The sequence below is a fragment of the Dendrobates tinctorius genome, unplaced genomic scaffold, assembly GCF_039654945.1.
Source record: "Dendrobates tinctorius isolate UK_male_01 unplaced genomic scaffold, ASM3965494v1 ptg000250l, whole genome shotgun sequence".
Classification (NCBI taxonomy): Eukaryota; Metazoa; Chordata; class Amphibia; order Anura; family Dendrobatidae; genus Dendrobates; species Dendrobates tinctorius.
In genome coordinates, this window is record NW_027361917.1 from 45569208 (window position 1) to 45586159 (window position 16952).

Sequence of the window (16952 nt, forward strand, 5' to 3'; positions counted from 1 at the left end):
GACTGCAGCCACAATGACACTTCGCACCAAGGATACTGCCAAGGACCCAGCAGCTGCTAAGGCCTGTTTCACACCAACGTTTTCAGATCAGTTGTAATCCGGGAAAATGGATCCGGTGGCGGATTGACAGCAACGTGTGGCACCGGACCGTAGTTTTGACGGATCCGGTGAAGGTTGAATTTTAAGGGGAGAAAAAGAGAATTTTTTTTACGATCCCAGAACGGCATTACTGAGTTAAAAATGATCCCGGCGCAAAGCTTCCGGGCATGTGCACATGAAAATAGCGGACCGTCAAGAGGAAAAAACGTTGCAGTGTCCGTCTCATCCGCCTGGGAGCCAGAAAAGTTTTGGCGGATCCGTCAAAAACGGGGTTGACGGACAACCGTCAGTCAAGATCCACCAATAATGTAAGTCTATGGGGGAAAACGGATCCGCCCCTTTTTGGCGGATCAGTTTTTTTTCAAAAATTGGCAGATTATGACTGACGCGAAAAAACTGAAGTGTGAAAGAGGCCTAATCTGCTCTTGTGATTCTCTCCTGGAAAGGATTTTATGGCTGTAACTGGCTATTCAGTTTCATCATCACATGCAAAAAACGCCTCACACCACACAGACACTTTGCCAAAATGGTTAAATAAAATATGGATTTAATAAAACACATCTTTAAAGCCATACTTATCCGTAGTCCTGCTGCTTTTACACAGCTTTCATAACCCGGGAACCTGTCATGCCCATAAACGCTATTTACACACATATATAAAAGAGTAATCTGCAGGTTAACAGCGCTTAAATCATGGTATAGCCAGCTTACTGGAGCAGCGGCTACTGGGAGAAAATGGATATGGTGAAAGACCAGGGACAGGCTAGACACGGCTCACTATACAATGAGCAAGTCGTAATCACTCCCTGGTGCGAATGTGTGCTGCTCCAGCTGTCAAAGTGCTGCTGAGTGATGGCAGCCACGCTCACTGTATTGCGGTGACAGTAACCGCTCCTCGCAGCAGCCAGATAACTGGAAGCAAGCGGCTGTGGGAGAGAAAACCGTAGCTTGTAGATTTATCCAATATCTGCAGGTAAACAGCATTTCTGGATGCCAGAGGTTCCCTTTAAACACATCTTCAATAACAAAGGTTAAGACATGTATGAGGCAGGGTAGAAATATTGCCATAAAAAAAAAAAAAAAAAAAAAAGAGACCAATTAGACAATTTACTATAATCATCAATCCAAAACACCTACAATCTAAATTAAATTAGTGTAATCCCCTAACAATACTTTAATCTGTTGAACCGTGCACAAGTCAAAAGCGGATTTCAGCTTTCAGTGCAATTAGAGGAACATAAGAGGATAATCATGTGGACTAACTAGTTTGTCCGAGAAGCCACGCAACGTGTAGCCCATTTAACAGTTTGTAGGTGGAGTGCTATACTATGTAGGCCAGGGGACCCAAGCCTTCTCCTCAGGGTGATGCCGGCAATCGGATGTGTGTGTTCATTAGCTACACTGACTTTTACAAGTACTACTAAAGGGATTATTCCAGGTTTTAAAATATTTAACCTATCGAGTACAAGCCATAAATGTGCAATCATAGTGGTCAAATCCCTGGAATCCACATTATCTGCAGAGCACATACAGCTACAGGAATTTCATAGTGTACTTTATAATTACACAACTGGGAAGGCAATGTACGGTAGTTAACATACAACCGGCACTTTTTTGCCCGAGGTTACAAATATTGCAAGGATGCTAAATGATAAATATCGTTTTGGCCAGTGAGTAAGAATGTGGGTGATGTATTTCTTATCCTGGAGTCAAGAAAAGATACAGTTTCGGGTGTCATTTTTCCATCAATAGCATTACGTCCCTGGTGCCATTGGTGTAAAGCGCTATATATGGTACATCTCCTAACAACTGGGGCCTGAAAGACAAATATGGCGGCTGAGCTAGTGTTGGCCCACTACCATAGCTCAGGTGATGAATATGTGGGTTAGCAGGTACTGATAAAGACAAACACATCATCATTTTTAAAACGTATAAATGTAAAGAAGTCAGTTCAAAGACCGGCAACTAGATTATTACAAGGGATGGAAGGCCTCTCCTACAATGAGAGGTTGGAAAGGTTGGGCTTGTTGTTTAGCAAAGAAAAATTACACATCATTGTGATATAATTAATAAAAAACATGCATCATCAAAACAAAAAGGACTGACACATGACCTATTTCTTACAAAGACCTAGGGGGCACTCATTATGAGTGGCAGAAAGGAGATACCAGCATCTTAATAGGAAAGGGTTCTTTACAGTTGGAGCAGCCAGACTGGAATGCCGACCACAAAAGGTAGTAATGGCAGACACTAACAGCATTAAAAAAGGGTTGGAGGCTTTTCTCACAACAAATGGCACTGTGGGTTATAAATAATCTAGCGATAGAGAATGTATACATAATGCATATATAACTGGTGGAGAAAGGTTCAACTTGATGGACCCTTTGTCTTCTTCAACCTATACAACTATGCAGGATGTTCAATGGAAAAGAATGAATGGTATTAGCCACAATTCAGACACAAGTTGTTGGAAAGTCTGATAGCTCACCATTATCTACACCCCTCTGTAGTTAAATAGCTTATAGAATAGAAATAAAATAGTCACCAACACCTTAGTGTCTATTTCTATATGGCCACTGCCATGAGTACTACTAATGCTACAACAGATGACTGTTACCAAGAGCAGAAAACACAGGCATTTGGAAAAATAGCATTCGACAAAAATGTAACCTACCCGATGACCAGTGGGTTGGGTAATTCAGTCTCTGTGCCATTTACCATGGAGTCCTGATTTGTATCCGTGAGTCGATCTGAAGAGTCAGCAGAAATCCCTAACAATGCACGCACCCGCTTTGACTTCACTTCTAATATGGTGTCTGTGTAGCCGACCTCTTGAAGATACCTAGGGGAAAAGTGGCAGCATTAATAAGATCATCAGTATAAATCTCAGAAACACAACTGACATCTCTCCAACACACCGAAGCATTTATATAATGGCACACAGTGCATGCCACTCAGGCTAATAAATCTGGTACCAGCTGCAAGGATTGTCTCTACCAGCCTCTACAGTCACTGGTACAATGCGCTATTCATTACAAAGGAGAAATAGGATGGATGCACAAACCGCGTATCGGCAGCAGAAACTGGTCACAGTTTATTTTATTTATTTTTTTTACACACACACACACACGGGCACTGTAACCTTACAGCGCTGGGGGCCTGGGTTCAAATACCACCAAGGACAACATCTGCAAGGAGTTTGTATGTTCTCCCCGTGTTTGTGTGGGTTTCCTCCGGGTTCTCCGGTTTCCTCCCACATTCCAAAGACATACTGATAGGGAATACAGATTGAGAGTCCAATCAGGGACAGCGATGATAATGTTTGTAAAGCGCTGTGGAACTAATGGTGCTATATAAATGAATAAAATAAATAAATATCTGTGTGTATACACACAAATTGTGTATAAAATGTGTGTGTATACACACACATACACACATATATACACATTTTTAATATCGGATAACCAGTCACTTACTGTCTTAGTAACTGTCGGCTCTGTTTCCATATAAACTGGCTGTTCTGTGGTTGAGGCTGGACGTCCGTCTCATTTGTTTCATCTAACGGGAACAGAAAATGAATTATGAAAGCAGACAGCAGAAAACTCCAATACCACACACAAGCAATGACGAAAATAAAAATCTTTAGGTTCAGATTAGGCTTCAGATTGGTTATTTATATTGTTTGTATCAGAAGAGGAGCAGGACACCACAAAATAGTGTAAACTCTAGGATCTCTGACATGACAGATCAGTATATGACAAACCTCATTGATTACAATGGGGCGGGTTTTTAATTGTTTCTTAAAGAGGAAAGCAAAGCACAGAGGGGCCTAAAGGAGCCCACCATAGCGGATGAGAAAGGACCCCAACAGTTTTATTATTTAATAATGCACAAGAGACTTGTCAAACTGGCTGTACTGAACAGTATTTTTATCACCTCTTGTACACGACATTGTAAATTGTAAAACCAATAGACTAAGAGAAAACAAAAACTAATCTATACTAACCCACTGCAGGGGCGACATTCCAGTGATGTCGGAGGGACAGAAGTGTCTGCACCCTCCACTGCGCCACCAATCAAGCCCATACTCCCTGGAGAGCGGCTCCTCCTGAACCGACTGCATACACTGGGCAGTGGGCACTGACTCTAAACTGGACCTGAAAGGCTCTATGTCATATTTTATTGCAGTGACACTACTTACCTGGTTTTCCCATGATGCTTTTTTGAAAAGGCGACTATATGATAAAGGCCAATGAGTGGACGAAACGTCGTTTAAATTGTCGCTTCACCTATCAGCAATAAATACTCACCCGAAGCATTATTTTTCTTGTACGTGTGCAGTGATTTTCTCTGAACTTATTTCAGTGATGTCAACAGTACTCTTCCTGGCGAGCCACGTAACTTTGTGTTACGTGACCACTGCAGCATATTATTAGCCACTCTGAAAATAGTAAAGCCTGCAGCTTATATTTGGCAGATGATTGGCTGCATCAGTCAAGCAACACAAGAATGCCATGTGGCCTTGCAGGATTGGCAGCATGGACATCACGGGAATAGTGCAATACTTTCTATAGGGCCCTGAAGTGATTAGGCCTCTTTCACACTTCAGTTTTTTGCATCAGTCAAAATCCGCCAAAAGGACGGATGCTGGATCCGTTTTGTAACTGATGAGAACGGATGCCACCCATCCGTTTTTTTGACGGATCTGACAAATGCAGAATTTTAAAGGAATCGCAGCCTGGAAAGGGAGAGGGAGAGGGGGAGAATTTTTTTTTTTGGTCCGGCACCCAGAAAGAAATTCGGGTTAAATCAGTCTCTGGAGGATCCTCCAGAGAAAAAAACGTTACAAGCTCCGTTTTAAAATCTTTGAGGATGGTGACGGACAGCAACTTTTGGCGGATCCTCAAAAAAAACGGATGCAACGGACAGCAATCCGTCACAATCCGCCATTAATGTAAGTCAATGGGAGAAAAAAACGGATCCTCAAAAGAAAATTGAGGATCCGTTTTTTTCAAAACCTGGCGGATTGTGACTGATTGTAAAAAACTGAAGTGTGAAAGAGGCCTTAGACATGGACTCAGGACTTGGTCAACCTCTTTTTGAACAGGAAAATGGTACTTGTCTGACTCATTGACGATTTGAAACAGTTAGGATACAGAGAGGTCTAGTACACATTACTTTAAGTGAGTGTTTCCCTAAAGCCCCCGTTACACATGGCGATATCGCTAGCAATATCGCGATGTCTGATATTTGCCTCCGACCGAATCCCCCGCTGCTCATCGCTGGTCGCGCGAGAACGTCCTGGACCATTTCTCGTCGGGCGCTTCCTGCTGGGCTTCCTGTGGCGCCGACGCAGGCGAGAGGACGTCAGGATCGCCGTGTCTGACAGGTAAGTAGCGACCCCCCCGACCCCTGCTATGTCGCTGGTGAGATCTGCCTGTGTGGCAGCTCACTAGCGACCACTTAGCGATGCACCAGCGATCCATATCGTTGTCGGGATCGCTGGTGCATCGAAGTGTAACGGTACTCTAACTCCGTCCTCACAACCCCAAACATGTTTTCAGGATCTCCTCAGTATTGCACAGGTTAGAGAACCTGAGGCACTTTCTTATATGGGAAAGAAGAAGAAGTTCCAGCTTCTGGTAAAATTTCAAATGTAATCTTTATTCCATTAAAGTTTTTTTTTTTAAATATAGTGGATAGGATGGTCAGCAAGCAACGCGTTTTGAACTTGTTGCTTGCGGACCATCCTGTTCACTACTTTGATGGAATAAAGATTACATTTGAAATTTTACCAGAAGCTGGAACTACTTCTTTCCCATATAAGAAAGTGGTCAGCTTGTGGTTTCCCATATAACACGAGTGGTCAGCTTGTGGTTCCGTGCACACTAGAGTCTTACTTCAATGGTGAGCTAGAATTACTCCTTTTCTTTTTTGGCAGTTTCTGATGCCTTAATAAGAATTCCATCACTCCTGTGCAATACTAAGGAAATCCTGAAAACATGACATGTTGGGGCCAGGAGTTTGGGAAACACTGCTCTATCAGATGAAAAATTAATAAAGGCATCACTACATGTCATTCAACGTTTGGCTGACCCAGAGAAAATTTCCAGCAAGAGGAATCTTTGCTCCCCTGCCTCCGCAGAAAGAGATGAGCATTGTCACTATGTCAATCCGATATTATATATTCCACACTAAAATATAGACTAAAACCTTATTCTAGCCCCATGTTGTACCCCTAATCCTATATTATGGGTATAAAATACTAAATTTCACTAAGAGAAAGAAAAACATTGAATGCAGCATATTTCAGTTGTGTTCGGGCATCTTACCAGAATCATAATTTGGTGGCTTCATGTCTCCCTGATTTAACTCTGTGCCATACTTCAGCTTGTGATATTTCGCTCTAGAGGTAAAGAAGAGGAGAATGAGAATTTTTGGCACATACAACGCACACAAGCATCCTGATACACTCCTCATTATGGAGCAGTCCGGAAAGGATGCCATTGTCCCCACGGGCACGTTACTGTTCGGCTGCTAACAATCGACATTGTCAGCTAAGAAGTCTTATCTGTTAACAGCCGGCAGCAGATCATACCCACACGGGAATATCTGAAGTGGTTTTTTTTTTTTTTTCATTCTTTACCTCCTTTTTGGAAAATAGAGAAATCATCATGTCACAACTGATGAGTGAAGGCAGAGGTGAAATCATGAGCTTTGTTATGTAAAGGATTTTCATTGTCATCTGTAGCATAAGAGACAGCGGGAAGAAAATACCAAAACAATCCATGTGGGAGTGATGGCATTATTTTAAAAGTATAGATCCACGTCACTACGTCTTATTTATTGCACCAGTATGCTTTGTACTTTCCTAATGTTTGTGTTTTTTGTTGTTGCAGTCAGGATGGCATGAGGCTGTGCAAGGACCCCCAAATGCAACACAATTATCAATTTACACAAGTTTCTAGGAGGAATAAGAGGATCTGAACAGTGTAATGTCCCAAGAAAAGATGTGCTAGATTTATTATACAAGGAAAATAAATGTTTTCTAAAACCACGTCAGCCAAGATAACAGACCCATGATCTTCGGCAGGAGTGAAGTTCCTCCGGTGAGAGTTGGGGTGTGGAGACTGGGAAGGGGAGTGGGGACTCAATCGTTCTTGCTTGATCAACAGTTTGGACCAGTGGTGTCAATGTGAGGTTGGTCCAAGATTTGCTGTCAGTGGTATACGGAGCGCAGTGACACAGAAGTTGGTTGGGTGAGGAAGATAACATTGTACTCCAGCGATTCGGGCCAGCTTCAGAGCAGCATTAAGCATGTATGTTGGAAAGAGTTTACAAGCACTCTGCACATTTAGACACTGCTGCTACACATTACTGGTGGTCAGTAACCTAGGCAACGAGCTAGAAACATTAAAAAAAATCGGTCTGTTAGTGAAAAAAGAAGTTTTTTAAACAAGTAAAATTCCAATAAAAATTTGGGAGGCTTATGCGCAGTTCAATGCTCATCTGGGAAATATGCAAATTGCCTCTTCAGAGAGAACGAGGACTTAAACTGTATAGCGCCACCTGTTGGAAGTAGCGATCCTACAAGTCACAATCAACCCTTTAACGAGTCTTGCAATGTGACTTAGGATAAAAGCCAAATCAGAATCTCAATTTGCAGACAGTGTTTCGGTCTATTGGCCCTAGTCAGTGCAAAGTATGAGATCTGATTTGGCTAGCTGAGAGGCTCTGGACTGGGGTCTAATTGGTAAGGTTTCTCCTTGTGGAGAGTGACATACCAGCTCTGGCTTTCCAAGGTAAGGAGGCTTATTTACCGTGCACTGCATTGCACAGCGAATAAGCTTCCTTGACAAGCCAAAGCTGGTAATCACTTATGTAGCATGGGATCACAAATGATTCCCTCTTTGAAGTAAAACATTTTTTAAGAACAGGCAGTGAAATGTTCTACCTCACAAAGAATCGGCGCAAATGTGTTGGGAAAGGGTTAAATAAAAATCTATAAAGTACATAATCTTTGTAGTCAACTTTCCTCGGGCCTCCCCATGCCTATATGGCCACCGGCAGGCCGCTAATCGGCTACTCAGTCTTCACGCTCATCTTCTTCTCATCCCAGGCTTCCAACACTTCAGCTCTTTACACGGCTTTAGGCCGCCATGTGGGGCAAAACGCTAAATAGCTGACACTACCTCTACAGCTAATCTGTCACCAGACTTCACATTACAATCTGAATACATTACTAGATAGATCTTAGATCTGATGTACTTTCTATGAAAATCCATGTCAGAATGGCTGTACAATCCTTTATGAAAGTATGCTTTCCGAATATTAAAATAGCAATTTATAAGTCCCACTCATTTTAGTTTAAGGATTTTAACATTATTCTGATATGGATTTTGAAAGTATGTACAGTACATCAGGCTCATCAGGTCTAAGATCTATGTAATAACGTATGCAATGTGCAATATGAAGATCGGGTGACAGATTCACTTTAGACCCATCAGTAAAGCATTTTATAGTATTCCCATGAAAGTCATTACACAAGACACTGATTCTAACGCTCCACCCTGCTTACTACTGCTCACAGAATCACAGGTAAAAGAAGGAGCATGTTATTGTCTAATAAACCTGTTGTGCAAGATGAGGACAAGTTTGACAACCACTGAGCAGATAATCATTGTTCAGAACCAGTGTCCTGTATTGTGGAGCTACACCCACAGAGTGAATACCTTTCTTGCTTTAAAGCATATTCCAACATCTTTATTCTTCTGACTAGATCTTTCTTTAAATTCTCTTGACCTTTCCTTTCACCTTGAAGGAAAGCAATCTGAGCCTGAAAGACAAAAAACACAAACATTAGGAAAGTACAAAGCATACTGCTGCAATAAATAAGAAGATTACACAGTATTTACAGATCATTCCTATCTGAGGCATAATCAATGGATATAAAATGTATGTAGGATCTAGCGAAGCCAAAATTCAGAATTAATGGGACCAGGTACATGCCAGTCATCAGATAAAGTCATTGTAAATGAGGCCTAGATAAATGGACTGCATGTTGATAAGAAAATTCCATGGAGTACCATGAAAAGCATGTCAGTTCTTACTGACCACTCCCAAAGATAGCCAGTTGTGTGCACATTCCCAGCATAGCTTTCCAGCTCATGCTTTATTACATGTTTATTGCCTCCCAGACCATAGAAAAGCTGAAACTGCTGATGACTGACAACGCCACTAAACTCTTCACAGAAATGTGACCAAAGACGTTTCCAGCAGGAAGTGAACGCGTGAACCTCATTTTAGAGCAAGGATCTGGCCAGGAAAGGAAGCATGATCTAATTTTAAGCACAGACTTGGATGCAAGAAGCTTTGTGTGTTTACACAGGCCCCATTCAAGCTACATTCCTCAAATACCTCCCCAATGCGGCTGATAACTAATGAGATAGGGACTGATTTCTGCCAAGCTCCAGGTTTCCATAAGGGAATACAATTATCAAACATATATCAAACCAGACAAAATTAAAAATGAGGTGGTGAGAAGAGATCAATAGGGGCCAAGTGTTTGTTATTATTCCCGCCATCCCAGGAGGAACTATTTTGTCACATATTTCACCTAGTTTACAGGAGACCTGTACATAAAAACTATAGAAAAAGAGAAAAATCAAGGAATACACCACCAACCTCTGACAGTGCAGACACATCACTAAGATTTTTTTTTTTTACTTGGGGAAGGTATGGATCTAAGAATCTGCCCCAGCCACAATCCACCATCGATCCTCAACTCCCTGACATTCCTTACATGGCTTTTACACATGTTATCTAGTCATTCATCGGCTACATGCCAGATGAATCAAGGGTGGCTTATTGGGCTGTCTAGACTGGCCAACTGCATGCACGATGAACAATCGATAACACGACTGTTCTGTCCGCAGAAAATACAGTTCTCGGCAGCACATGTCCTGTTTACATGGCCTGATGTGCTACAGAGAATGAACATTTTTAAGCCAGCTTAAAAAAAAAATCATTGCAGCTGATGAACGAGTGTTTTGCTTGTTTGTCAGGCGATTGCCAGCCTGAGAGTCGGTACGGAGCGCTCCTAGAGACACTCATCCCATAATTATTGGAACTTGTAAAAGCAGCATTATAGGGCCTTAGACATCACAAAATGACTTGTCAAACCAAGTACAGGTGCTCAGTGCACCTTGGTGTGGGGCTAAATATTTAAATGCACCTTCCCACCTGCCTGTTTTCCATCCATCTCTGCCCATGAAGCCAGAGCTGTCAAAGTAGAGGAGGGTGAGGAGAGAGAAGAAGCTAGTGGAAAGGGCACATAAAAGAGCACCTGTACTTGGGTTGTAATTCTGTGCCGAAAGAGTCCCCTTAAGCTGGCCATAGAATTCATAGAGCTGATCGCACATTTAGCCAACAGCTTTTCCTTTTGATCCTACATAAAGCAAGAAAATATAAAGATAGGAAGGACATAATAAAATTAAAACCAACACTCCCCCAATATGTTCTATAGACAATGTTGGAACAGCCCCATACACATGGATGTTGATCTGGTCCTGGTAAAATTGTTGGGTTCAATTGGCATTCATCAACTGTTTAAGGCTATCTTGAGTTGTAGCAATTCATGGAAACCTCACTAAAATCTTGGACCATGTTCCAGTGACACAGCCACAATTTTGCTCTCACAGAAATCAGTCACCTGTTTTGGCATATTTTCTTTTGAAGGTTAATATGAAAAGATACTTTGGACCAAGCAGTGGCCTAGCGACAAACTGAAGACTGTTGAAATGGCACACCTTAAAGGAGTATGAAGGCAGCTTTCGGAGAGAAGTGCAGCTGTAGTTCTGTGGATGGTCCAGAGCAACGTCCCTACTACCTCAGCTCCATGGAGTCTCTCACTGAAAGCTGCCATACACGGAGGTGTGCTTGCTCATACGTAATTTTGCCCAGACTGACTATTTTTACAGTTTTTTCCCAATCCCTCCAAAGGAGATAGAAGCTTAAAAAAAATGCACAGAATGAGCCAGGGAGCAAAACCAGAGTTAATAACACAATTGAGAACATCTAAATAATGTCAGGCAAGGGAAATAATTCAAATTCATTCTCCTTATGATGAGGTTATTAAAGCAACGATCTATAGCTTCAAAAATGTCTCCACATGTCTCAACACATGAAATATTTGTAAAACTTGACAGCATTAACAGTAATAGATTTCTACGGCACTGACGAGCAGGAAACGGAGGAAAGAATAGTATGACAAGTCTGTGCACATGAAATGTATGACTACATCACATTCATACATTTGCATTTTATGCAATACCTTAAAACAATTTCAAAATCAGATCTGTCAGTACGAAGCCAAGTATTCAGAAGACTTACCACCAAATTAATCAGAAAAGAAAATCTGGGAATTTGTCACCAGAATCGAATTTATATGGTCAGCATAGAGGCATGGTCTCAGAAAAGTCTGCAGTCACTATGACTGACAAATTGTGACAATGCACACACTGTCACGATTGCCCTGTTTTCCCTGTCTGGGTGGGTGGTCACAATCATCAGATGTATGCAATTTGAAAATTTGAGGCCACATGCCAAAATAGGCAAATGACTACTCAACGTCTCTCAATTCTCTTCTATCAAGAGAAGCTGAATGACACTAGCTGGTGTGCCCACTTGCATGGGGAATCATGACCATGCACAAACACAGTGGGATGGCAAAGTTGTCATCCGAGACCGGCCAACCCCTTTAAAGAGGTTGTAAGTTGTACCTTATCCATAGGAAAGGAGATAACCAACAGGCTGTTGAGATTTCGACCACTAAATCCACCACTGATGCCGAGAACAGGGCTCTAAAGAGCCATGTCTGACTGTGGTATACGTCAAGCATGCACACCTATGGCTCCATTGTCAATAGGACTCCTGGAGAGTATAGTGTTCGGCTATCACCAGCAATCCCATAGAGAATGAATGGAGCAGAGGTGCAGATGCTAGATGCTTATAGAAAATTGGCCATATCAAAAATAGTATTTAATCTGTAGGCAGGAAGCACTAATCAGATTCATGTACATTTTTGAGGGAAGTTTCAGTGAAACTTTTCATTGACATCCCAGGTGTGTGTACACAGACGAGTCCAGTGGGTGGGTCTTATTCAGTGATTGGCAGTTTTCCGTGTATGATTGTACATGCAGAGACAGCTGTCAGTCACTAGTAGCACCACTCACTGCACTCATACCACAAACACCTGGGGATTTCGCTGATCTATATTAGAGATTGTGCTCACAATCGATTACATCAGATGAGTGCTATCTGCAGTTTTCATGAACAGGTCAGATTTTGATTCAAAGTGTCAAATCAAAATCAGCAACGCAATTCTATGGGTTCATGAAAACAACGGACCACACAGATGACTACGAGTGCAGTCTGATTTTCATGGCCTGACAGAATAGAGAGGGTAGAGAAACTTTTTTTTTCTCCACCACCAAGAAAAACTGATGCAACTCTGATCAATCTCTGATCAGAGTCTGATCACAATAATTGGACCACTTTTCTAGGATGAAGAAAAAACGGTCGCGTGACCCTACCATTATACTAAATCTTTTTCAACAAACCTATGTCACTCTTCTCAGCTACTCCTATTTCCCATCCTGTTCGCAGATCAGTCTGCAAGAATAAAGGTACTGTCACACTTAGCGATGCACCAGCGATCCCGACCAGCGATATGACGCGGTCAGGATCGCTGGTACATCGCTAAGTGGTCGCTAGTGAGCTGCCACACAGGCAGATCTCACCAGCGACATCGCTGGGGACGGGGGTCGCTACTTACCTGTCACACCAGGCGATCCTGCGTCCTCCCGCCCGGCTCCACGCGTCGCTGATGACGAGAAACAGTCCTGAACATTCTCGCGCGATCAGCAGCGGGTTGTAGGTAAGTATCACACACAGCAATATCGCTATAACGTCACAAGTTATAGCGATATTGCTAGCGATATCTCTTTGTGTGACAGGCCCTTAACGTGACAGGTTCTCTTAAATTATTTTCCCGAGTTTGGAAGTTATCCTCTACCCATTCTATAAGGTATACGGTAACTTACAGATTGCTGGGAATCCGACCACTTGCCACCATGGAAGTAATGATTGTTTCTTCCAGGATTAACAGAGCTAACTAAGCATGGCATACAAGTTTCCAAACACAGCCACATGCTTACCCATACTGTACAATATTCAATGGAGCTTTGTTTCTGGAAGAACAACCCAGAAAGCTTGAAGAGCTCTGGGCTTGATCCACAATTTAACCCCTTAATGACCGTCAATACGTCTTTTAACTGACCTGAGATATAAGAGAATATCATCCTCCTACAGGTGACCATCCAGCAGCAGTCGGCTGTACACTATAGCTGACAACTTGCTGCATCAGCGACGATCAGTGTTGTCATCGTCCATATCTGTTTAACCCCTTAAATGCTGCTGTCAATAGTGACTATATCATATAAATGTTTTACAGAGTGTGGCTTCTCCCTCTTTATCCCATTTGGCACTCTGAGATCATGATTGTGTGGTCCTGATGTTTGCTATGGCAATTCATGAGTAAATAGCGTCAGAGTCTGCCGGCTACACTGACCTGTTCAAAAGTCAGCAACATTTAGGTGGTAAAAATCAACTTTTTCATTCCTATCATGTCGTTTTGTATTAATTCCTGAAAAGCACCTGAAGGGTTAATAAACTACCTGACAGCAGTTTTCAATAAGTCAAGGGGTGCTGTTTTTAAAATGATATAACTTTTGGGATTTTTCCAATATATACGACCCCCAAAGTCACTTCAAACCTGGAGAGGTCCCTAAAAAAAATTATTTTGTAAACTTCCATGAAAAAATGAAAAATTACTGCTACATGTTTCAACCTCCTAAAATGCTAACAAAATAACATTTTGCAAATGGTGCTGATGTAGAGCAGACATGTGGGAAATATTATTTATTAAAGCTTTGCTATGGTATGACTATCTTTATTAAAGGGATAATCAAAGTTTGAAAATTGCTAATTTTTTAACATTTGTCAAATTTCTGATATTTTTATAAATAAACACAAAACATGTGAACCTAAATTTACCATGATCATAAAGAATGTGTCACGAAAAACCAGTCTCAAAATCACTGGATTTTGTCAAAGCGTTCCAGAGTTACTACCACATAAAGTGACACTGGTCAGATTTTTAAAATTTGGCTCTGTCACTAAGGGGTTAATTCAACTAGACAAAAGGTAGGTAGGCTCTGTCTGAGCATGGAGGCTCAGTGATTAGCACTGCTGCTTTGCAGTGTTAGAATCATAGAATGGTAGAGTTGGAAGGGACCTCCTGGGCCATCTGGTCCAACCCCCTGCTCAAAGCAGGATTCACTAAGCCATCCCAGACAGAGGTCTGTCCAGTCTCTGTTTGAAGACTTCTATTGAAGGAGAACTCACCACCTCTCGTGGCAGCCTGTTCCACTCATTGATCACCCTCACTGTCAAATTTTTTTTCTAATATCTAATCTGTCTCCTCCCATTCAGTTTCATCCTGTTGCTTCTAGTCTTTCCTTGTGCAAATGAGAATAAAGATAATCCTTCTGCAATGTGACAGCCCTTGAGATATTTGTAGACAGCTATTAAGTCTCCTCTCAGTTTTCTTTTTTGCAAGCTAAACATTCCCAAATCCTGTAATCATTCCTCATAGGACATGGTTTGCAGACCGGTCATCATTCTGGTCTCTCTTCTCTGAACTTGCTCCAGTTTGTTCATGTCCATATCTGGGTACCACATTTTAAAAGACACCGTATTCCAAATCAGGTCTGACCAAAGGAGTAGAGGGCAATAATGACTTCACGTGATCTAGACTGTATGCTTCTAATACATCCCAGAATTGTATTTGCCTTTTTTGCTGCTGCATCACACTGTTGCCTCATTTTCAGTCTGTGATCTATTAGTATAGCCAAGTCTTTTTCACATGTGCTGTTGCTTAGCCCTATTCCTCCCATTCCGTATATGCTTTTTAATTTTTTGCTCCCAGATGTAGAACTTTGCATTTTTCCCTGTTAAAAACCATTCTACTAGTTGCTGCTGCCCACTGCTCCAGTTTATTTATATGTTTTTGAATCCTCTCTCTCTCTCTTCTCTAGTATTAGCTATCCCTCCTAGCTTTATGCCATCAGCAAATTTAATCAGTTTACCCTCAATTCCTTCATCTGAATCGTTGATAAAGATGTTGAACAATACAGGGCCCAGGACAGAACCCTGTGGTACCCCCATTTGAGACATTCTTCCAACTGGATGTGCAGCCATTTACAACCACTCTTTGGAACTGATCACTAAGCCAGTTATGAATCCACCTAACAGTTGTTGGAGTCCCGTGTTCAAATTCTACCAAGGACAACATCTGGAGTTTTTAGGTTCTCCCGATTTTTGTATGGGTGTTCTCCGATTCCCTCCCTAAGACATACGGATATGGAATTTAGATTTTGAGAACCAGTTGGGTCAGTGACAATGTCTATATGCACTGGCTGCAGAAAAAGTAGGTACTTTACAAGTAATCGCAATAAATATTCTAGAATGCGTCCCACAGAGGAAAGAAGTGCCAGGACTTGTCATCTGTTGCTTCACAATAAGGGAGAAAAGTTTTACTGTTGAGTCAAGAGTAAGGAACTTGCAATGGCAATGATATTTCACCTGTCCTGCCCTGATAATACTGCCCTCTCACCTCACTGAGTCTTCAATTGCACAAGACACTTTTTGTTGACCATCAAAAATTATGAGAAGTTCATGGATGTTTAGAGTATTTCAACTACAGAATAGGAACATAAATTTTGGTAGGAATTAGGATTGTAGCATCAACAGCGCTAAGGAGAAAAATCAGATTTTGCCAATTTCACAAAAACAATCATGTCTAGGTATGAAGCACCAAATCTCAAGAAAATACTGACATTTTATGGTTCACTATTACTACACACCTGAAAACAGAGTGGGTATAAAAAGTACAATAGATCAGATATGCTGATATTAAAAGGGTTTTAACAGATTTCTCAAAAGGTGCCACAAAAATCAAAGTACATGTAAAATAAAGGAAATGTAAAAAGCTATCTACAAGTACAATCACTCACATCGAAACAATGTCAAATCACATTTTCTAAATAAACTGCAAAATAAATCAAATAATTTAATCAGACTTTATATGAGCTGGTTGGTCAGAAGGAAAATGTTAGTTTTCAGCACTGATGCACAGTGCAGCATATGTAAGCTTTTCCAAAACTAACCCTGCAAAAGGAAATTTTCCATTTTTCCCCAAACACATCAAGCTGCAGAGAATGACAGGTTCTGTACATCAGGTATATCCATATCTAGAACACGTTCACGCAAGATTAAAAATAATTTTCCAGGTTATTCCGTTTCCTATTCATAGTATTTCCAAGCCAGTGGGGACCAACAGTGGTCAACAGAACTAAGGGCTGTCAGACTCAATTTGCTGGGGGTTTTGTTATAAGTTACTTTTCCATTTTAACTTGAGGCATTTGTTGACTGCACACCAAATGCTTAAATGGCTCACATGATTGATGAATTTTGTGTGAAACACACAATAGGGGAAGCAATGAAGTACTTAAAGAAGACTTTCCATAAAGTTTTTGTTGTTGCTAAATCAGTGTAGTGTACTGTGTTTTAATGTACTCCCCTACTGCTACATTCTCCGGGTTGCAGTGCTGTTTTGCTCTTCTAAGTGATATCACCACACTTCAGACTAAAGGTCATGGCACAGAGTAAAGGGCATGTCACATTAAGCGATATCGCTAGCAATATCGCTATAACTTGTGACGTTATAGCGA

At 41.4% G+C, this 16952-nt stretch overlaps 1 protein-coding gene across 2 annotated transcripts in view; it reads right to left on the bottom strand.

Annotated features, from left to right (window-relative positions):
* Window positions 1-16952, bottom strand: part of STRN (striatin) — a 171074-nt gene that overhangs the window by 94602 nt on the left and 59520 nt on the right. For both annotated transcript variants that reach the window (XM_073557662.1, XM_073557663.1), the window contains exons 2-5: window positions 8832-8935; window positions 6432-6505; window positions 3576-3657; window positions 2774-2941 (exon numbers count right to left, since the gene is read on the bottom strand). In XM_073557662.1, coding sequence (XP_073413763.1) covers window positions 2774-2941; window positions 3576-3657; window positions 6432-6505; window positions 8832-8935 — 428 coding nt within the window. The remainder of the gene's footprint in view (window positions 1-2773; window positions 2942-3575; window positions 3658-6431; window positions 6506-8831; window positions 8936-16952) is intronic.